General features: G+C 43.6%; 1 protein-coding gene across 3 annotated transcripts in view; it reads left to right on the forward strand.

Moving 5' to 3' along the window:
* Positions 1 to 22,181, forward strand: part of exd1 (exonuclease 3'-5' domain containing 1) — a 27,941-nt gene continuing 5,760 nt past the window's right edge. The window contains exons 1-11 of one of the 3 annotated variants that reach the window (XM_053845091.1): positions 1 to 202; positions 282 to 347; positions 429 to 462; positions 1,497 to 1,564; positions 1,629 to 1,690; positions 1,867 to 1,953; positions 2,044 to 2,148; positions 2,347 to 2,427; positions 2,507 to 2,647; positions 3,158 to 3,349; positions 3,520 to 4,729. In XM_053845091.1, coding sequence (XP_053701066.1) covers positions 73 to 202; positions 282 to 347; positions 429 to 462; positions 1,497 to 1,564; positions 1,629 to 1,690; positions 1,867 to 1,953; positions 2,044 to 2,148; positions 2,347 to 2,427; positions 2,507 to 2,647; positions 3,158 to 3,349; positions 3,520 to 3,702 — 1,149 coding nt within the window. In that variant the 5' untranslated portion in view covers positions 1 to 72 and the 3' untranslated portion in view covers positions 3,703 to 4,729. Of the gene's footprint in view, positions 203 to 281; positions 348 to 428; positions 463 to 1,496; positions 1,565 to 1,628; positions 1,691 to 1,866; positions 1,954 to 2,043; positions 2,149 to 2,346; positions 2,428 to 2,506; positions 2,648 to 3,157; positions 3,350 to 3,477; positions 4,730 to 22,181 lie in introns of those variants that run through there. The other 2 variants (XM_053845092.1, XM_053845090.1) reach the window with 2 other exon arrangements.

The raw sequence follows: 22,181 nt of genomic DNA on the forward strand, positions 1-22,181 counted from the left end.
CTCCATCGCTAGCCGTGTATGACGTTCCGGGTTAAGTGTGGTTCCCCCCAAAATACTCGATAAAGCTCTGAAATGGAGGCACAAGCGCAGTTTTTTGAGTGGAAACTGAAGGGGAGAAGAGTCAAACTCACCCTGAAGACGTCGTGGTGCACGGGCGTCGTCCAACGCGTCTGCCCCAACAGAATGCTCGTCTTGTCTGACGGTCGGACTATAACGCTACTTCTTGTTGTTTGTTCCTAAGGTGGTGCAAATATATCTGATGTCAATATTACGTGTTTCAGTCATGACTGAAACCGGGAGCAAAGTTATAGGTTCCAAACTGTTCCCGGGCCGAGACGTTTTCAACGGTATGAGTACAGTGCCACTTAAAATGGCGGCCTGTGAAGGCTAACAATCTTAATATTGTCACAATCTTCTCTACGTTACAGTTGAGCTGGTGGAGGACACAGACGCCGACCTGGAGTGCGTTGTTTTTTTTTAATACATTGATGTATTTTGGAGTTCTATAAGTAATGTGGTGGTGGTATAGTTTGGTCAAAATTCGCACATTATGATGGCAGCATCAGTGAATACGTGTAAATACGTGAAATGTACAACACAAGTTTAGTTAAGATTACAGTCATGTAAAACACAAATCTACTTAGATTATTATTTGTTTATTGTATTCAAAACACATTTAAAAGTAAGCAGTGAATCGGGAGTCTCAGATTGTCCCCTTGTTGCTTTGTTTTGGTGTCAGCTAGAGAGGTGTGATTTTTTTTTTTTTTTTTTTTTTTTTGAGACACTTTGTCTTTACTACGGAGCCCTGGAAGTCACATGCATGTGTTTATTTTTTGGATGTTCCATGCATGACTTTATTTATTTTTTGCCCGAGATAACTATCTCGATAATTTTTATCTTGTGATAATGCGTATCTCGAGATAATTTTTATCTCAAGATACAATCGTAAATATCAGCGCATGCGTAGCTGCCTCTCTGGCAATGCATTTTGTATACGTCCTCCTGGAACCACTATGTCTCCCATGGCTTCGTAACTGTTCGTCGACATTGTCAGTCACTCTCTGCAAGTCTGTTCGCTTTTAACACCCTGATCAAGTGCCTTCTACTCAAAATACTACCATATGTGGCTAAGCGTATAGCTTGCCACATCCAAAAAAATAAACACATGCATGTCACTTCCAGGGCTCCGTAGGCAGCTACGCATGCGCTGACATTTGCGATTGTATCTTGAGATAAAAATTATCTCGATAACTGTTGTCTCGTGATACACATTGTCACGAGATAAAAATGATCTTGAGATAGATATCTCGGAAAAAAAAAAATAAAGTCATGCAGGCCACATCAAAAAAAAAATAAACACATGCATGTCACTTCCAGGGCCCGTACTTTACTGTACTGACACGGTCTGAATCCGTGTAAACCATCTCCATATGTGTGTATTCAGATTAGATGTAATAATATTTCGGAACCCGCAGCAACCTGTGCATATTTTGCAGCGAGGTCCAGGAGCCTAAGAGAGAAGACCCTTCAGAGGAGAAAATGTTGCTTCAAAATGTCAAGTCAGGTTAGTGTGAGCTTCTTTACTCAGCTGTCGACAACTTTTAAACAATATTCTTGTTGCTGCGCAGGTGATGAAGGTGTTGGCAAGTTTGTCATAATTGATGAGTTCCTTGAGAAGTTTGGTCCTGCAGTAAGTCTCTGAATCAAACCATCTTTGCACCTGCATCTGTGGGATTGCATTTATCTTTCCTGTCTTCCACACTTTTCTTTGTTGGACATCACTAAAAAGACATATAACTCTTCGAAAATCGTGAAATAAATGCAGTTTTATAGGCAAACTTAAGGTGACTTGTTGCCCCCTCTGAGGTGATGGATGTCAATAATCAGAGTATGATCGGTGTTGGAGCGAACGGAGTGGAGCTCCATAAACATGGGAGGCTTTGTTGGTTGCAGGTAAGCTGTAAATAACATGTTTAATTGCTGCGTAATGTTAACTTCCGAATACTGTTTGGCTTATAAAGCTACACATTTGTTTCTCTTAAGATCGCAACTGACAACAAAGTCTATCTGTTCGACTTAATCGCGCTTGGACCCAGAGCTTTTAAGAATGGCTTGAGCATGATTATGGAAAATAGGAAATTGCTGAAGGTGAGTGAAATTAACTTTGCATTGTTTTGATGGTTAACTTCTGTCTTGGAATTCAGAACCTTACGTTTGATTGTTCTCCTTCCCTTCACATGGTCAAGTAGTCGCAGTTTTGAAATGCAATTTTCCGTCCAGTTTCTGCAATGATTTATGCTGTGCTGTCTATTGTTTTGAGCTTTGAAGATGCTCTGTTCCCTGCAGGTCATCCATGACTGTCGGCCAATCGCTGGCTGCCTCTTCACTCAGTTCGGAGTGAAGCTGACCAACGTGTTCGACACGCAGGTTCATGCCTCACTTTTAAGAGACAGTGCAAACATTGTGGTTCAGATTTTACCTGCTGTTGTTTATTGTCTTTTGCTAGGTGGCAGATGTGATGTGCTTCCATTCAGAGACGGGAGGCTTCCTCCCTGACAGAGTCACCACTCTCCCACAGGTGCTGAGCCACTATCTGAACGTTTGCTCCACACAGCTCTCATCGTTGCAGATTTCACGTTCCATAAAGGTACTCGACAAGAACATGGATTTCTCACTTCTTCCTGTGTGGTACGAACTTGAAACTTCAGATGAAATTGCTCTGAGCCAAGGGAGCCCTCTAGTGGCCATTTCGCATATCACCCCGCTAATTGTATTTTTCTGGATCTTTAAAGTTGTAATATCAATTCGTCACAACGGTTAATGTTCCGCTTTCTCGCTTCCAACCAGTCTCATTGATTCATATTCAGACAGCAGTTTTAATTCCATTTGAAGTCAAACACATTTTTTCACTGTTAATATGTAAAAAACAATTTTGGGTAGCAGTAAAGCTGGAAATGGTGGAGCTTTAGTTGTGTAAATCTCTCATATTAAGTGATTTGGTCGTCAAAAGGGTAACAAAAATATGCATAAAGAGGAATAACACTTAGTGTACTCCCAAAAGGCCAAAATGATAGCCACTAAATTAGTATTATTATTAATATTTCACTCATTGTGTACAAGATTGTCTCTCAGTTATGAAGTGGACGTCTGTTTGCAGAAGGAAACCCAGATGTGGCACAAGCGTCCTTGTCCGCTCCCTCTTCTGAAGGCCATGGCTCTGTCAGTGATGCACCTGAAGTCGCTGCGTAGAGTTCAGATGGACTGCCTGATGATGGACTTCATGGTGCTGGTGGACGCTCACCTCACCAGCAGCCGCTACGGACCCGATGAAATGAAACATGTGGACGAGGTACGTCACCTTCAGTCTGTCAAGAGTAACTCGGAAAACACAACTTTGAAGTAAATATATTTGGCAATATTTGGTTTGATCTCCTCTCCGATGAGAGTACTGAAAAGTAGTGTCACTTAAAAAAACAGGTGTGCTGTCCGACACTCTAAGGTGAGGACTCTGTTCTCCAGGAGAGCATGTTGGAGCTGTCAAGTGAGCTCCAACAGCTGGAGCAGATGCATGCAACGCGTCGGGAGCAAGCCATGTCTCGATATCCTGTCACAAAGCTCGGCCTGTTGGAACGCTTCCATCCACGGCCAACACCAGGCCCCTCTGCATCTCACCCCGAGGCCCCTTCGGAAGTGCTCCTGTAGTATATTCAAATCAGCCAGTAGATGGCAGTAGATTATTTAATTTTGCCTCTCAGCATTTGTTTGAGTTTGTTTCTTCTTTAATGTGTCCACATAGGCATATCATGTTTTACATAAAGGAGGGATGTTCGTCTGCTTTAGTTTTGATTCTGCTTCCTTGGTTTCACTACGGAGATTAACATGTCATCACACTCGACGGGGCCTACAAAACTTAACAGCAACCATTAAATTTAGAGTAATATTTCTGTGTTCAGTCCTTAAAAATGTCAGCAGTTTGTTTGCTATTTGCTATCACTATTTAAGTTAATAAAATCTCTATTGTTAATGTATGAAGTGGTCATTAGTGTGATCGCAGGTTGCGAGCACCTGCCATCCGCCCCGTTGTCGGCCCATATCACCACATCTTGTAGCCGCTTTCGTCATGCTCCAGTGCAGGATGAAGCTCTAATTCAGCATGGAAAAGATAAAGAGGGATTTTAATTAACCAGTCGGGCACAAAGCCTGGCTTCTGTCTGAGCAACCAGCTCCTCCTCAGCTTCTGTTGAACACAAACAGGGTGGGTCCTGCCCAAATGCCCCCTTTGACCTTTGTGCGCAGCTCGCCATGTGTTTGTGCGAGGGTTCAACTGTGAAATTATTTTTTTTTAGCGCAAACAAATGGTGTGAGCGGGACATAGGTCTCGGCAGAGGACGCGCTCTTGTCATTGACAACCAGATTTGGATTCCTATTTTAGAGGACCCTGCATTTCCTCTCCGTCACAATAATGCCTTATGTGTAGCACTTCCTGTTTCCCAGGCCTGAGAGGAAGGAACAGGGCGCTTGTCACACGGTAGTCACAGCTTCCTCCCCCATCCCCTCCCTACTCTGCTCCCAAACTTCAGACAGTGTTGTGTCCTTCACAGGGGAAGACGACTGCACCTTCAGCATCACAGCCGGATGCTGTCAGATTATTTTTAGACTCCGGTTGGAGAAGGTATCACACAGACATAAACAGAAACGATCGGATGTCCAGCTGTGTTGATGTTGAGGTTTGGTTTGCGAGGCCTGTATTGTTTTGACTGAATGCAAAGCTCCGCTGTTCCCTTCAGGTGCAATGCAAGCAACGTAGTGTGTTGTGCGTGTGCAAGTCCTCAGACGCGTGGATTGCTGACTAAAGATGTTCAGTACCGTTCAGAACGTTTTCGTTTGCCTTGGATACTGAGCGATAGCCAGCATTGAAGGCTTAAGTTCTCTGTGACTTGCTCCTTATCTACCGCTTCGTCAGTGGCGCCACTGGGAGCCAGTCTGCTGAGTCGGGCCAAAAGGGTGACGCGGTGTGCTCAGCCGTCACAGCTATCGCAGCAAATGATGAGCTCACTTAAACAGACAGTTTGATACGTCCACTTCAGCAGATGGGTCGGGTCAGTCCTGCAGCGTTGGTGAAATACCTAATAGAATTAATCCTTCCAATCTCGCTATGTACTGCATGGCCTATTAATGACCAGTTTTTTTCTGAACTGTGTTGGGATTTTGAGCCCCTATGCGAGCAAGACACCAGTGTAGGGCGTGAGAATCCCAGTGTTTTCAGATACTTTTGTCAGCATGAAGGCTCCCTCACTGTCTGTCTAGCGGGACTTTGCATTTTAAGGAAGATTATTAAGGAGCATCCATCGGTTCACCTTTGTCGGAGGAAAAAAATTGGGGTGAACCCTGATTACCCCGACCTGCTGCTATTTATTCAGATCCATAATTTACTAAACCGTGTTTTACATTTTATGTGTCTACTATGCCAGTGATTCTTAACCATAGGGACAGGGCTCCTGGCTGGGCCGCGAGCGCCCCCTAGAGAGCTGCAGTGAGACGCTCAGTTTTAATACATTAGCCACATATGGTGGCAGTAGTGCGTCACTCAATTGTCTTGACAGCTGCAAATTTCTGATAGTTAAAGATGGAGAAGTTCTTAAAAAGAATGATAAAGATAGTGATGCTGCCCCCAACAGTAAAAACTGAAATCACCCATTGAAGCGGTTTTGAAAATTAACTGGAACATTTTATGCCGATACTTTCATTTACTTATATCCTCTTTGGAGTTTAAATAAAACGTTTTTATTTTACGACATTTAGACATGGGTTCATTATGTTTTTTTACAATTTTATCAACAGTTTGCATCAAGTGTACTTTTTTACTTTTTTTTTCTTTTGTAAATTTGACAAGTATGACTTGCTACTGGTTTTGCTGCTGGTTGTACTTTTCGATGACAAATATCTTTGCACTGATCACATGGTTTCATGTCATTTCACCAAGTTATGCTTTGTTTACGTGTAAGTAGATTAAATATTACTATTGATCACAAATGAAATCGAGAGTCATGACTCAGTTCTACTACTTGAATGGGCCCCGGGGCCCAGTTGTTGGGAAAGGGGGGGCTCCGAGATCAAAAACGTTAAGAACCCCTGTTATATGCTATGATGTGAATACTGCCTAACAACCTCCTTCATCTCCTTAACCAGGAGACTGTTTTCAAACCATTAAGTCAAAAACAACCAAAAGCCAGTGATGGGCTGATGAAGTTTCATGAAACGGCGCCTTCATTGTCAGAGCTCAGAGGTGGAGCTCCTAGTTTAAAAATAATGTGCAGTGTCTTTGGAACTGTGGTTCAAAACCATAGATTTTAGAGCAGAGAGTGCCGTCGAGTGGGCTCTGAAAATGAAAGCACTGTTTCACGAAGCCTCATAAGACTAGTAAGAGTGTTAAGATTAACGACATTTGGACGGGAACAAAATCTGTGGTCACTTTTGTTTACCTCATGTCCCTTAATAAAACCAATCCAATCCAAAAAGTGCCCTTTTTGACATTGTGTACTTGATTATGATGCTGTATGAAATAATCCCCTGCAATGTGTATCAATGTATATTAACGTATGCAATGTATTTCTCAACAATTCAGCCCTGTACAGTAATTTTGGTGACAGCAAAGGGTTCCGCGTCTGGACATGCTAAATATTTAAATTGACCGCACACTTTGTCAGTCCGCCTCCTAAGTGCACGAGCGTGGTAAAGAAGACAGGCACACGTCAGACTGCATTATTGATAGCCCAGGTTTGTAGCACGCGAGCGACAGCACCCGAAACAAAAACAACAGTCTATCATTTGACTGGGGCGTCTCCGATTACCAGCGACACATTGATCTGACCGAACCCGTGCTGCCGGGCAACCCAACTCTCTCTAATTGAGTTGTAGAACGGTTCATAATTAATAGGCTGGTATTAATTATTGAGACCTGACGACCGGCTACTTGAAGTAGTTAGAAATGTCACGTTGGCTAGTTTGCACCTCTGAGCGTGTCATTAAATTGGAATTGGTGCTTTGCTGAGTTTATGCTGACTCAGAGTTTTTCTGCTGAACTGGCTTTCCATCGTTGGACCGTAAATAATGTGGTTGTTTGTGAGCTCTCCTTAATTTGTACTCTGCTTCGTAGACATGGCTCAGCTAATTCATAGCCTTTATGGTGACAGGCAGCGACTTGACTTGTTGCTGTAGCTTGTCAGGAGAACAAGACTTGTGGGCGAAACCCGAGCACAAAGATGGACAGCGTCCTCAACAAATTAGATGTGTGTCAACAAAATAATCTCAATTTCATTATTCATGTAACCTTGTGTAATCCTGTTGTATTTATAGGTTGGGGGTGAATTAATCAAATATCAGATTCCACCGACACTGAACTATATCCCTGCACAGCAACCTATCAACCATCTGTTACCCAAAAATCCCATTGTTGACAGCCCCACCGCCCGAACCCCCTCCACCTTTCCCTGCTTTTCGATCACATTACAAAATGACCCTCTTTTGCTCTCCTCTGGACACACTCACCAACGGAGTTAATATTTAACGTGAGAAAGGCCAAGCGTCCCAGATGGCTGCTCAAGTGCGGCGGAATTAAGTACAAAATACGGCATCAATATTTCAGACAGGCCCATTATTGGAATGTGTGGGCAACGTTTAAGGAAAACGGTTTTGAGGTGCCACCATTTGGGATCTGCCGCGCTTCTGTAAGTTGAGTCTAAAGTGAAAACAGAACTGGTGTTGGAGTCTTTTGAAATACAATACAGCACCGTTTACCCTTAACACAATTGATCCTGACCTGAAGATGTCGAAGTTAGTTTGTCCTTCTTTTGGTTTGCTGTATCTTAAATATCTCATGTAAGACGTGTTTGTTGGTTCAAAAGCCTTTCGAGGACTTCTATCTGTCCTCGAAATAAGGTCTTCCAAACCCCCCTGGCCTCACGGGTGGTGACCCTTTTGAGCTTGGCCCTGCAACGATACCATCCTAGATTAACCCCTGCTCTCACCATCGCTCTCATGCGAAGGTTCATCTATCATTGCGTGAGAGACTCCTTATAGATCCCATTCTAGGAAATCCCATAATGCTTTCTATGTAAAGGGAGAGTGGACCCCGCACCCTTGCAATGAACCAACAACAATGCAGACTGGACCTTTGTTTATCCCCAGCCTCTTTATTGAGCACTAACCTCCCAAACAAATGGGGCATTACAATATATCAGACATTAGTAGTTGCATTGAGAGACACCACTTGGATGCTAGTAATCCAAACATTAATTTTGGTCAAGCCTGCTCAAAGAAATTGCTATTAAAATATTGGCAGCTTTATGGCGTATGAACGATTGTAGATTAGCTCTTGGCAAATTTGTCATCATTAAAGTCAGTGTTGTGTTAAGTGTGAGAGTGTGGGGGGCAGTTGTAGCCATAGGCAGGAGGGGGTTCCCTGTGGCTGAGTGAATTAGTGCCTGCTGGTGCGGTCTGGCAGCTGCTCGCACCTCTTGGCAGCCTGGCACTGTGGCACCATGTTGTCAGGGACAACCAGCAGTTTGGGAGGCAGCTACTGCGGCACGCTCAACACACGACCCTTTCACAACAGTGGCTTTGTCTTCCAAGCAGATTGTCATACTACTTGTTTTGGCAGTATCGCAGGATTAGTATGAGATTAGATTTTGGAATCAAAGGGGGTAAATTTCATTTATGCCACTGGGGAAAAGCGTAAATTCCGCTCAAAGCTGATTATGACATTTAACCATAATGAAAGAGCCATCACTTACACAGTCGAGGGCCTTTTTCACTGGTATTAGATGCCCCTTTGAGTAATGGCTTCATTTAATTAAACAATTGTGTTTCGTCGTAAATCAAACCAGATTCTGAAGCGTGGCCATCTGTTTCAACACCTCATGCTGACTTGGAGGTAAAGCATTCTCAACCAAACATGATTTACCCAAGTACAAGTCAAAAACGGGGCATTTATTAAAGGGTAGGTTTAGTGTTGTACACCGCAACTGGGCAGCAAAACTCTGACTGCCAGTCAGGATGCTCGACAGAGATACTTTTGTAATGGTGGTTCGACTACTTTAACTTGGATGCAGCTCACCTCTTACTCAACCTTCTCTGGTGTAGCATCTCACTGTGCATTCATCATCGTAAGGAAGAAAATATTATCCATTTCGAAATAAAGCCTGACGGCTTCATGGGGGCGGCGTCCTTCCTTGACATGTGCAGTCTGGTGATATGTTCTGAAGACCTGTTTTGAGGCGAAATATGAGATCTGAATCCATCTTCAAAAATGCCTTGTTTCTTGTCAAACCTCCTTCGGTCTTCATGTCTCTGACGGGATTGGGTGGAATTACTGGGTGGGCTGTGTGTTGGCCCAGATGCATGGGGAGTTGGTCCAGGCAAGGCGCTGCTCTATATAAGAGGCCCAATCCCACCAGCTGCTATCTTCTTGTTCCAGGCAGATGTATTTGAATATTCATTTAACGCACGGACAAAAGTGTGTTTGTCCGGCATAACTTGATGTGTTGTCTTTTGGGTCAAATGCTGAATTCTGCATCACACCAGGAATCATTTGAATGAAATATTTCAATAGGTTTCATGGCATATTTACACTTCTTAATATTCTTAATTACATTTCATCTTCTTAGGTTCATTTTGTCCTTGAAACTTAAGTATATATTTGGGATATTTTTCCATCATGTTTTGTAGTCATCACTGTATTTTTTTTGCTGATGGCCTCTTAACAGCCGTTAGATTCTAATGTGGCCCTTTAGGAAATTGAATTGCCCACCTCTGCTGTACAGTGTTATGTGTTATGTAGCGAGGTGCTAACTGGAAAGCACTGCATTGTAACTCGTCAGTTAGTCTTCGTTTTGCTGCTTCTTCCATTGGAGGAAGGGTTACATGGGCACTTCAACAAACCAAACAATATAAAGAAACAGTTTCCTGGTGATGTCAGGTGTTCTAGGATCTGGTCGTACATTTACTGACTGTGTCTGTTTGGCGTTCCGTTCCTTCGGTTTTTGGCCAGAATTGCATTCATTGAAACAAAAGACCGCCGCTCAAAGCAGCAACCCCAAATGCCAAACCCAGCCCTCTGTGGGACGTGTTCTGGGGGGTACTTTTGCTCAAGTAAATTGCTGGCTAAGTGCAATGGAAGGGTTGAATGTGCAGAGGCTGTTTTGAGACCAAATGAGCTGATGGTATTTACTTCCTCGCCTGAATGAGTGGACTAAACCAGTGGGCACACAGAAGGATGTTTGTGGCTAAACTCTTTTACCTCCCAACTGTTTATTTTCCCTCGTATTTTCTTCTTTCGCGGTGAGGGAGCAAAATGGTTGCATACTCTTACTGGACAGTAATTAATAATCACAACAGTCTGAAAGTGATTTGGCGTCATTCGGCATTATCGGACGTCATGGCAGCCTGATCCAGCCTTAAGCTTGGCCACTTCTGTAGTTCTCAAGCAATCTTGAAATTCAAAGAATGACAAGAAGTGAACCCTGCAGATCAAGTTAAAAGCGATTTGATGATTGAAACTTTTGCTTTTTAGCTAGAAGTTGCCAAAACTGAGAGTTTCAGTGGGTGAACTACAGGACATTCATCGTTTCTTACATCATAAATTTCCCTTCTGGAGTGTCTCATTGTAGTCAGCAAAATGAATTGACTTCATCATGACAAGTGATTGTGCCGTCGCCGCCATAAGAGACCGGTGTGTGAAGAGTGTCTGAGAGGTGGCCGGACCCAAACGGCTCATTTGTGTACAACGGGTCAAGAAAGATGTACGTAAGTCAAGTGATGACCTGGTAGTGTGATTGCTGCTTTGGACGACTAATGGTCATGTGGTGTTTTCCCTGCTGCTCTTGTACACTTCATGGTTAAGTAGTGTCATCTTGATATACTGCGTCTTGATTGTGGGAATCCACTACTTGATTGAAAAAAAAAAAAATCTGACTTCAGTTGTCATCACTCCCCTATGTGTGATGAGGTCATTGAACACTCATTTATCTGGTTTCTCTCAAGGGAAAACAGTGATATACATCTTGAGTGATGCAGGATAAATCCCTGCTGTGTGATCAGCCCCGGGAAATACCTAAAAGGAGTTTCTGTCGACTTCTAGATCACAAAAGTGAGAGCCAACATGCCCGAAAATGTAAGCAACAAATTTTGCTGAAGCTGTCAGGAGAGGTTTGAACGAGGATGCGGAGATGAAAAGCAAACTGATGATAACAGTCTGTCAGGACTTGCATATGCTTATAAAGGCTGATCCTGTGCGGGGATTTAAAAAACTTCTCTATTATGATGTTGCTGGCTGAGGCAGGAGTTGGAACAATACTCATTGTGCGTACTGACAGGGACAAACCTCTGGAGTTCCACTGGAGGATGACACCCTTCAGCGGGCAGGGGGGAAATGGGAGTAGATGAGGAAGGAAAGGGACCCAACTTCCAATTTTATTGTGTCACATTGACAAAAATACTAACAGTCACTTCTGGGAACACGGCTTTCAGTGGCAAGAGGTTGGGCGAAATTTAGTGTTGTCTTTTAGATAACGTATCCTTGTGAAAGCATTGCTGAGTCAGCTTTCTTCAGTTTTGGTCTTTTATTTTGTATGTGCAGCAAAATCTGTAGCACTTGAGCATTGCTAATGGTCTGCAGCAAAAAGGGAATGTGGGATTGGTTTGCCGTTTTAGCATCACTTTTTTTGTCCATACATCATCTCTGATCCTTCGGTTATCTTAAGTATTTTAACCCCGTAGATTCCAGTTGGATATCTTGATGTTGGATAGAGCGTACAATATGACTTGGCAACCATGTGTTTTCAGCAATGGTTTGGTTGTTCCACATCATGCTCCTTGTCGCCCCACATCCATGATGTCCTTCATTGGTAGATGTTCTTCTGTCACAGTCTTTTATGCATCAATACCATGACCATTACTGTCTTATAGCATTTCTCTTCATCGCAGTGATCTCCATCTTGCCTGCACTTTCTTCTTTAAGGTCAATCTGTCATACGTAAATACTTCCCTCATCTCATCTCCTATGCGCTTGTCATAATTTGTCTTGTTAACAAAGACTAGCTATGATATCTGCGGCAGCCTTGAGGCTGAACTTCAGAAAAAAAACACTTCTGTTTCTGACATACTGAGTTTGCCGACTCAGCAGATATATGCAGAACATTTTCCCAGGATCCTCCTGTCAAGAATTGTTTTCAGAGGAGACTTGTTGTCTCGTGAGTTCCATTGTGAAGTGATGGCTTTACCACCCGGAGAAAGGAGACAGGAGAAAAACTTCGGGTCAGAGAGGACAAACAGGAACCGCCCCAAAGTGGCGCTGATGATTATCTTTCGTCTGTCTTAAGAAAGAGTTGGATTGCAAGCTTTTTTTTCTGTCGCATCGAACACATCAAGAGATTCTGTGTTGTCCTCGCTTTAGATGATCAGTTTTGTGCCATTGCTTGTGAAATGTTGGGGGTGTAAGCAAGTGATTTTTCTCGCTGCCCCTCGATTTTTGGAAAGTCTGAATTTGGCCGACAGAGATTGATTCATTTTTTTTGGACTGACAGCATGAACATGTAATTTTTTAATTTTGTTGTTGCCTGGGCTTTTTTTTTTTTTGCTTTCTCAAAAGGAAGTAAGATGGTAAACTTCAAGTTAATTTAGCTATTTACTCTGAACGAACTACTGAAGCCATCTCAAAAGTGCCCTGATTTCGCCCTCTGAATTATAAGCTGTGATCAACCCGTGTTCTGGGTCTGGACTATTATTTAGGTCATGTACCTTTTTTTGGAAAACTGTCATTTTATCGAGCCACCTCAGCCTGGACATCTTTGCCTCCTCTCTGTTGCTCTTGGCATCAGGCGTTTTAACTTTGAATGATCAGAGCCGCACATGTAAATTGAAGGGTGCGTTTATTCCCAATGAGCCGTAAAATGTTTGTTCCTGCTCAAACTGGACGACTACTCTTATCAGCTGCAGTATAATTTAAAGCAAACATGCTTCACTTGAACAATGCAAGCTGCAGAACAATCCTTTCTTCTATGTGGAAGCAACTTCCTTTTTGTTCTCCTTGCATACACACACACACGTACCCAGCGGGAAGTTGTGTTTTCAAGGAGCACTGTAATGTTTCAGTTGCTGAGTTAAGGTTTTCAGTGCCTGGCAACAATTCTTTATCAGTTACTTCTTTATCTTTATCTACCACAGTCTGAGTGACTGTCTTTAGAGTGGAAATCTCCATTTTGATGTGTAATAGGTCCTTTGGTTCCCAGCTTTATTCTGGACAAAGCGTTGACATGTGCCACAGGCCCTGCTGGAATCATAGGGGACCGGCTTACTGGATGAGAGAGGGGCTTCCAATGTCAATGTTGAGGGCATGCTAATGCATACCTCATTTCGTGTTTTTATTTTGGATCATGCACCCTCTTGACTCCTCCGTAATTCATGGACCCACTATGCTGTCAATCTCAGCATCCCAGGGGCCAGTCTGCATACATGGGAACATTTGACAGTACATCAAGTGAGTTAGAGGCGTCTTTAGATGGTTTTCAAATTGATGGATTGTTGGAAGCAGTTTCGGTGTTGCATTGTGTACTGAGAATGGCAATGAATTGTGGTCTTATAAGGCAGAATTTGGATCGGCTACACACTGCCCATCAGCGTGGTCCCCTCAGATGCCGGAGTGGCTGGAGCGCAAGAAGCATTTGGATGGTATTCATGAAACCAAGAGATCTAGTTTTGGAGGGGAAAAGATCTGCCAGCAATCATGAGGACTTCCTGTTGTGTTGGAAAAAAATATTTGGCTCAGTGAAAGAGAGGACATGTGCATGGTAACATCTTTTGTCGTTCATTTCAGAGTCCATACTCTTCTTATCAAACAAAAGCCATCGCCCCCTTACTGTTCCCAAAATAAAGACTTGAATAAAAAAAAGAAAAACTGCAGCTGATATTGTTAAGGGAAGAGATGACAAGCGGGACAGCTGACGTGTCACCTCGTACTGAAATAGGTCACAGCTCTGAGACTTCGATGCTATAGGTGAGAGGAGGAGGGGGGCTGATTGAGGTCCAGGATGTGCGTGAGACATCCTCTGATCTTCAGGAATTGACTCATTAAAGAGGGTCATGTTGACGGTCAATCGGAATCAGACTGCGGAATAAACAGGGGTGGTCCAGCAAACTGTCTAAAATAAACACACATTTTCAGCTGCCACAAATGTATATATTTCCTAAATCATTAGTTTCCGAGGGATAGCAGACCAAACACTTGTGTAACACAGGAAAAAAACACTGCAGCGCTCATGGCAGCGGAACACATGAAGGCCCTGAGTACATTTTGAGCGTTATCGTTTTAAGTCGTACAACTTTCTAAGCGTCTTCTGTTGGAGGACCGGTCGACACATCCAGTCAACGTGTAGTTCAAGAGTGAAGCTGTAGGTGCCCTCCATATTCCATGACTGGATTTTTCCCCTACTCATGTCTGACAAATCGTTTCCAGCTAGTTTATGGTGGCCACACTTGGAGAACAATACCACATGGGCCTAACTCTGTGCGAGCTCTACAGCGTGTCCAGGAGAAAAGCACGGTGGTAGCAGGAAACACTTGCTGAGATAACAAGATAGTCGGGGAAGAAGGGCCACAGAAAGGCCATCCTGAGTGGGGCAAAGAGAGGGGGCTGGCGAGGGAGGAAGATGCCGGGGGAGGGGAATTGTAATGCAAACAACACTCAGCAGTATGTTGAAATTTGCAGAGGTTTAAAATGTATTGCCTGTCTTGGCACTACGGCATTTTATAAACATTGTGGTGTTTGCCACGGCACCAAAATCAGTTTCTTTTTGGTCTAGGATGGAGAGGTAATGTCAGAATCTCACTGTTGTTGAATCAGTTTGGAGTGAAGAACCATGGGTGCAGCATGTTTCTCTGGACCTCTGAACAATAAAGGCTCCTCTCAATTTCTACAGACATTTTTCTGGTTTTGGAGCCCACTGTTCATGTCCAAGGACTTAGGCTGTGTCCCATTCCTCCCCCCAACACTAGCACGTAATAACAGCACTTGGTTTTGAGCGCCCTCCACTATGAGGTGCCTGCCCTCCGATTGCCAAATGATGTCACGCGTAAAGACAGCGTGTCATTGGCTGCTGCGTTTTGTTTCCTGCATATCCAGTGTTGGAGACGTTTTGGAAATGCCAGCTCGAACGTTTTTGCAACCTCTTGCATCGGCGCTGATCATCTCACTTGGTTTGGTGAACCAACGGAAAAGAAGTGGGCTGAGCCTATGTTTCGGTGATAGAGCTGTTAGAGTTATGAGGATGCTAACGTTAGCCTGGATGCTAGCCCACTGTTGTTTGTTCAGAAGTAAAAACAAAACTGTTGTACATTCATGTTGTATTGTTCATGTTGTGGGACACGGTGGAGCATTTGGCTCGCTGACGTGTGACACCAGAGAAAGTCAACACAGGGAAGAGTCATCCTGGCTACTAGCATGTCCCTGTTGTCCTGTCCAACATGGTTGTGAAATCAAGTCCTTTGGTCTCCTGGAAATCTATCCACGCTTCATATTCCCACTTGGTTTCAAGTCAGCTCTGGCGCTCCCTGGGTTTGAAGGGATCATGCCCTCGGTCTTAGGAGTATTGGGACACACTACACTGACACATGACGCGCAAAAGCCAATGTTGGGGTCAAAAACAAGTGTTAGGGTGAGAAATAGGACACAGGTGGAGGACATGGGCGGCAACTTGGGCAATGAACATGTCGTGACATTGTCAGGATTTTGAAGTGCAGGGTGTGACACCTGAGCTCGACATGAAACAAACACATCCTATGGAGAGTTAAAACTATACGTCTGCTTTCCCTCCTGTGAGAATAAACGTGATGAGCAGTCTTGCATCTGCTGGGGTTAATGATATGCATTTAGCCAAGACAATCATTTGTGGATCTGGCGGGGTCTACAATTATGGAAGGCACCTGTGCTTGGCCCTCCAGCAATCATTACCAAGAATGTCAAGCAGCTATTTAGCCATAATTATATCAACAGGGGGAGAGGACACATCCAGGAGCAACTGAGGGAGTCGTGTTTACATCGCGGTGTGCCGTTCTTTCAGCAATAAACAAGGAGACTCTGCCAAAGCTGCTCAGTCAAATTGAGGTTCAGTAGTGCAAGGGACGGCAGGATAGCAGTACAGCTTATTGATGACCACACTTGAGATAGGAGGAGGAAAAGGAAGGCAATTTGTGTGGCAAGGATAGAAGTCAGAGGTCAGGAAGAGCCTTGAAGTGTCCTTTTTCTGTTTCAACCAAGTCTATTTTGGTCCAGAAGTCAGCCATCAGGTGTTTATTTTTAACTTTAAACAGAGGTTCTGGAGGAAATGGGATCCATATGAAGCAAGAGCAGTGACAATGAACTGGAATTGAAAATAAATGCACATTTTGGAAAGCTTGAATGAATTTGTTAATTTCCTGCCCCACACATATGTCACGTCAAGATCAGGGTTCTTCACCATTTATCTAGTAGTTGGGCGTTACAGTTGGAGGATGTGTTCTTCATATTCAAGGTCTCTTATAACTACCGTTACTCAAGCCTTCTGGCTCCTCAAAGTCTTAACTTCTGGGACCTTGACTCTCCCAGTTTTTAGCACCATCAACCCCGGGGCACCCCGGGAAACCAGGTGATCACCAGCCAATGTATCCATAGAATGCTGGAACACCTTTTATCAAGGTGCCACGGAGTGGAAACCTGCCGGTTAAACCAAACAAACAATTTGGCAGATAGAAATGGATGCCAAATTGTGACGTGTAGCATTCAGAGCTACAGGGATATTTGCCAACAGGCTCTATGGGACTTTCACAAGCTGCTGCACAGTGATAAGCCAAGACACCGTTTTGGTGAAAAAGGTTCCCAGACCCCCAGAGTCATGTTGAAACCCCATTGACCTCAGGGTGCCTTGCCACTGACTGTAAAGAATCATTAGGCATCAGAACATATCTGGGCCTTCAGCCATTTCATCCAGAACCTTCTTTTTAGACTTGCAGTTGCTCTTTGTGGGCACATGCAGGAGTAAAGGGGCACCACCATGAGTACGTGCAGACTATGTTTCTCAACGGAGATAAGAGAGTCTCTTGTAAGAGCTAAGTTCCCTTTCCATTTCATCATTTACATTTAACTTTGTGGATCATTTTGCAATGACTTGAAATGTACAGGCTAGTTTAATATGAGCATGTGTTTTATACTCACAGTTGCCTCTTTTACTGAACTTTTTACTTCCGCTTTTTAACTGCCTTTTATTCAAATTTTAATGCGGAAGTACTCTCTACTACTCTACTGTCTCATTTTAACAACACATCAAACCATCCTGCAGTCAGTCGCTTTGTTAAAAAAAAACAACCTTGGCTAAACAAAACCACAAGTAAGTTGTGGAATGCTGTCAAAGTGAAAAAGAAAGTATGCAAGTATCAAAACCACTATTAGATTGCAGGATCTCACATAGGTCTCTCTTTTCTCACTAATTTTAACCAACAAACCTTGTGTTTTTTTTAATCCAAGCAAAGTCGGCTTGAACACTGGGCACTTTTTTTTATAGCTACCAGAAGATCCAAGATGTTGATGTCATACCCACAAATATTGCAAGAGAAAGTTTTAATGTGGTTAAAATTTGACTTATCGTCAGTCTTGTCTTTCAGATGTCATCCTCCTTAGCTCCTTTAAAAATGCTGTGAAACGCAGCCTACAGTTTGGTGCCTCTTACTATAGTGTATTTCTATTTGCTCGATTTTAACTCTGTTCTTGTGTAAAGCACTTTGTGACATGTGACTGACATGTGACACTAAAAGTTTTTTCGGTGTTTATCTTTTGGCTCGTGGGGACCTGAGCAGTCCACAGAGATCAAGCATCAAAATTCCATGACCTTATTGTACTGCAGGACATCCACGGTCCCATGGGTGCGAATAAAATATTAATGCCAGCCGTCAGCATTCACGATAGCTCTGTGAATGATAGGGAACCGTATAGGGAGGTGACAATGACTGAAAAGATCAATGACTTTGGAGGAAACAAAAGAAGCCAATAGAAGCTGAAACAGGCAGAGCTGTAGCGTAAACAACCACCTGATGTGAGCAAGGTCAGATGAATGCTCAGACAGGTGCTTCCTGAATCCGCTGGGATTGTCCTTCATGCTCCTTTTACAGACCGGTCATTCGGCTGAGGGTTTACGTGTGAACGAAGAGATTTTCGCAAGTCATAGCGGCATCATTTTGTCCTGTAGTTTGGGATGTGTGGAATCCATATTCCATTAAGAATGAACTGGGGGTCTACTAACTCACCCGTTTCCCTTTCTCCTGCATCCCTCTGTCTTTCTTTTTCACAAAGCCGGTATGATTGTTTTCTGCCGTCCAATAGGGAAGGAAGCCAGTGTGAGAAAGTGGCTGTTTTTTTCGTGACCGACAGGAATTGGCTTCATCGCAAGCGGTTCCTTTTTTTCGCAGCTCGAACAATGCACTGGCGTCACACCCCTTGACTGGACCTCGGCATTTCACATGGAAAAATGTTCACAGAATTCCGCTCCCAGGCTCGAGGTAGGGCTGAGGATGGGGTGAGGGTGAGAGAGCAGGCGGTAGATGGTGACGGCAGCTGGCGGAGCGAGATGCTGTGATCGCTGCGCACTTGTCAAGACCACAGTATAAGTGTAGGGTCACATTTTGAAGCGTTCAAACTGCCTTTATTCGCTCCCTGAAGCAACAAATATTTCCCCTCATACAGTGCTCAGACCTGACCCTGTCACACTCTTCCCCGTGTTTTAGTGCTGTTGAAAGCCTGGGTCGGTCGTATTGTGTCACAGGTTAGCTAAATGCTCCTCTGGGGTTACATAAGCTTTTCCTTGCACGATGTTTATAATTACCGTGAGAGGGAACACAGTGTTGCTCTCTCAGTGATTTATCAGCATCAACATTGCACTCAATGCAGACACATTTAATATATCGCGGCCAACAAAGAATTGCCTTTAAAAATTGCCCACATAAATCCATGAACTGTGCAGAGTCCTTTCAATCATTGAAAAGAAAACAAAAATGTCCCAATTTTGATTATACATTCCAGTCGCGCTTACTTGATAAATTTGGCGTTTAAAAAGGGTGAATAATACTACACTTCTGGATATAGTTTGTGAGGTTATTGCGGCAGGAACTTGCCCGAGAGGCAAAGCGTGATAACTCCATGATCTCCTCCAGAACTGGGAATTGCAATATGGGCAATGTCAACACACTCAGGTAGTTGAGAGCTCAATGAGACAAAAAGGAAAATCCAAGGTAGAATGAGGCACAGGGTTTTCAGTTCCCCTTGTGTAAAAAACTTTATTTTTTATTTAGTACCATGTATAGTCCCACACATGTTCAAAAGTAGGTAACACTCAACATATCCAATGATGGAATGCGTTTCAGGTGAACGTTGCCTGATGCAGCAGATATGGCCTCTGCGCTCATTTCCCTCGTCCCCTCCGAACAAGATAAACAAATATCTGCTCAAACGTGCAAGAGCTGCACTTCGGCCGTGAGCTCCATTCATCACCCGAGCTAATAAATCATTACGCAGAGAGTATGAGAACCAAACAGAACAGGAAGATTAATCTCAATGATACCGTCAACATCTGTCTAAATGTGCTTGGTGTACCAGCTGAAAAGAAAACATTGGAACTTCTCTGGAGCATGTCTTTGCAATGGCGACTGGGAGGTCGGCCATTTTCACAAAAGGAAGAACCGTTACGGAGGAAAAGGAACTTGTTCCTGCATTAATCATGAATAACTTCCTACTGCTCAAATGGACCACACATTGAATGAGAAGGGTCTGTACGCCTTAAATGCTGGTGTGATGACCACCCAGCAAAGTGGATGCAAGCTGCTCGCGCTGTTGACCAGGTCTAACTCTCTGAACAGACCAATAAGAGCAATAGAAGTGATGCAGACCCTTGTGCCCTATACCGTACTTCTTTTGAGTCTCCTCCTTCCACTCCACTGGGACGGGCCTGGGCTGACAAATGCCCATGTCGATTGATATTTGAGTGGCGTCCAGGTACTGTGACAACCCTCCCACACCACCAAGATCGCCAGGTTGATCTACTTATTATATTAATTTTAAAGCATCATAAAAGGGGTTTTCACTTGTTAAGTCATTAAAACCCATCAGACTTGAGAACTCGGACCCTTTTCTATCCCAATGACCAGTTTAACTTTCATATCTGATACGCAGCAGTATTACTTCTATTATTACTGGAACCCGTGCCAAGGAATGAGTAAGAAGAGAAAGGAAAAGTCAAGTACATCTTCTGTTAATGAATTGTCATAAATTAGTCCTGTTAATAGTAACAATAAAAACGTGTTAATCATATATTACTGGCCAAAAAAAGATTTGTTTGGTAATGTTGGCATCTTAATTGCCCTGATTCGTTCTGGGTTGCCGAGTTATAGAGCTTGTTGAGTGAAGTGCCCTCAAAAATAGACCACTTTAATGTGCTACAGGAGTCTGTGAACGATAAGATACAAATATCCAAGATGGTACAGGTCTCATACCCTGGTCATTTGTGAGCTCTGCTTCTCCTCATAAGGAGGCATCAGACATAGTTGTCGGGAGAAATGACATGTTGAGGTTTCTGACAAGTTTCCAGGGAAAAACCTTGGAGTTCTTGAGAGACGTCAGCTTCTCGGACAGAGACATGAAAATTGCATCAGCTGAGCTGGGGGAATAAGAGACGGGCATCTTGGGAATTGCAGGGTCAGGTTGGAACAACACTTCTCAGCTTCAGAAAATTAGCGTGGAGCTTTCTGCGCTGCCCGATTGACCCAGTGAGAAAAACGTCCAGGATTGAAACATCAAGTTCTGAGTGTCTTGCTGGACGGACAGACTCTCGCTGTTCTCCAGGGTTACCCAGTCGGGTCCTGTTGTCTCTGGGCAGGGCTGAACAAGCACGTCCTAATGATGTCAAACATGGCCTGTAGCCCAGAGACTGTTTGGCCACTAACTGCTGATGGAAATATATACATCTTCCATCTGTGCCCAGGCTGTTATCATGGCTTACTCGGCTAACAGTCTGTCATCACCGGAGGATTTGCATCTGTTGCTTGACTTGCTGGGCTATGACAGGTTTGCGCATATGTACGCAGCGACTTTTCAGGAGGTCAACCTCGGGGCAGGCTCTGTATCTGAAGATTTACACTCAAGAAAACTCCAAAGTCTGTCATGGTTGGAGACAAGGAAAGGCTTACTCTGTAGGGCATTCGTTCATTCTGAGGGGCTTCTTCACCACGTGCATTGCTCACTTTCAGAAACCCCTACCAAAGTAAAAGAGTGGTTGAGGACCGTCCTTGAAAATACTGGATCAGTAGGCGATATCTGAGGTCAGGTGTCAATCTGTCTACCGCTAACGGCAACGCATATCAGTGGCAGCTTGTGGAATAGTCTGGCATTGATCTTGGTGTTTATGTGCATATGCTTGTGAAGGATTCGCAGCCTTCTGTGGTTTAACCGCCCTAACCTTGGTAAAGAAGGTCACACACTTAGAATGCCCTGAAGATCTGTCAGTCGCTCTCACGCACATGATGCCCGCCGAACAAATTCCTCAACTACTGCCCAATGAGAGGAAAGACAAAATAGGAATTGTAAGTCATGAGAAGGAACAACAACAGGATCTTTCAAAGTTCCATATAAACAATAATAAAAGTCACGTTCCTGCTGGGGAAGTGGAGGAAGAACAATGGAGGGGAGATCATTTGGAAGCTGGATAATTAAACACCAGTCACAGACTCTTATCGGCCCAATTGCTTCTTCAAACAATGGGACATGCCAAGGTGAAATTAGGAGACGCGAATCAGGCTGATATTGTCGAGTGACCGGCTTCATGAAGCTTTGCTTTTCCTGCATTTATGCTTTATTATGTTGACCTTTGCATCTAATGATTAGCAGAGAGCAGTTTCTGTTTCTCCATTTGGTAAAGACGTGGTTAGAGGTGGGCAATTAAATTACCTAGAGGGCCACATTAGAAACTGTAATGGTTGTGAGGGACCATCATGCAAAAAGGAAGACAGCGATGACTACAAAAGGTGGAAAAATATCCAAAATATATTCTTAAGTAACAAGGACAAAATGAACCTAAGAAGATGAAATGTAATTGAATTGAATAAAACATAAA

This window comes from Synchiropus splendidus, chromosome 16 (assembly GCF_027744825.2).
Source record: "Synchiropus splendidus isolate RoL2022-P1 chromosome 16, RoL_Sspl_1.0, whole genome shotgun sequence".
Classification (NCBI taxonomy): domain Eukaryota; kingdom Metazoa; phylum Chordata; class Actinopteri; order Syngnathiformes; family Callionymidae; genus Synchiropus; species Synchiropus splendidus.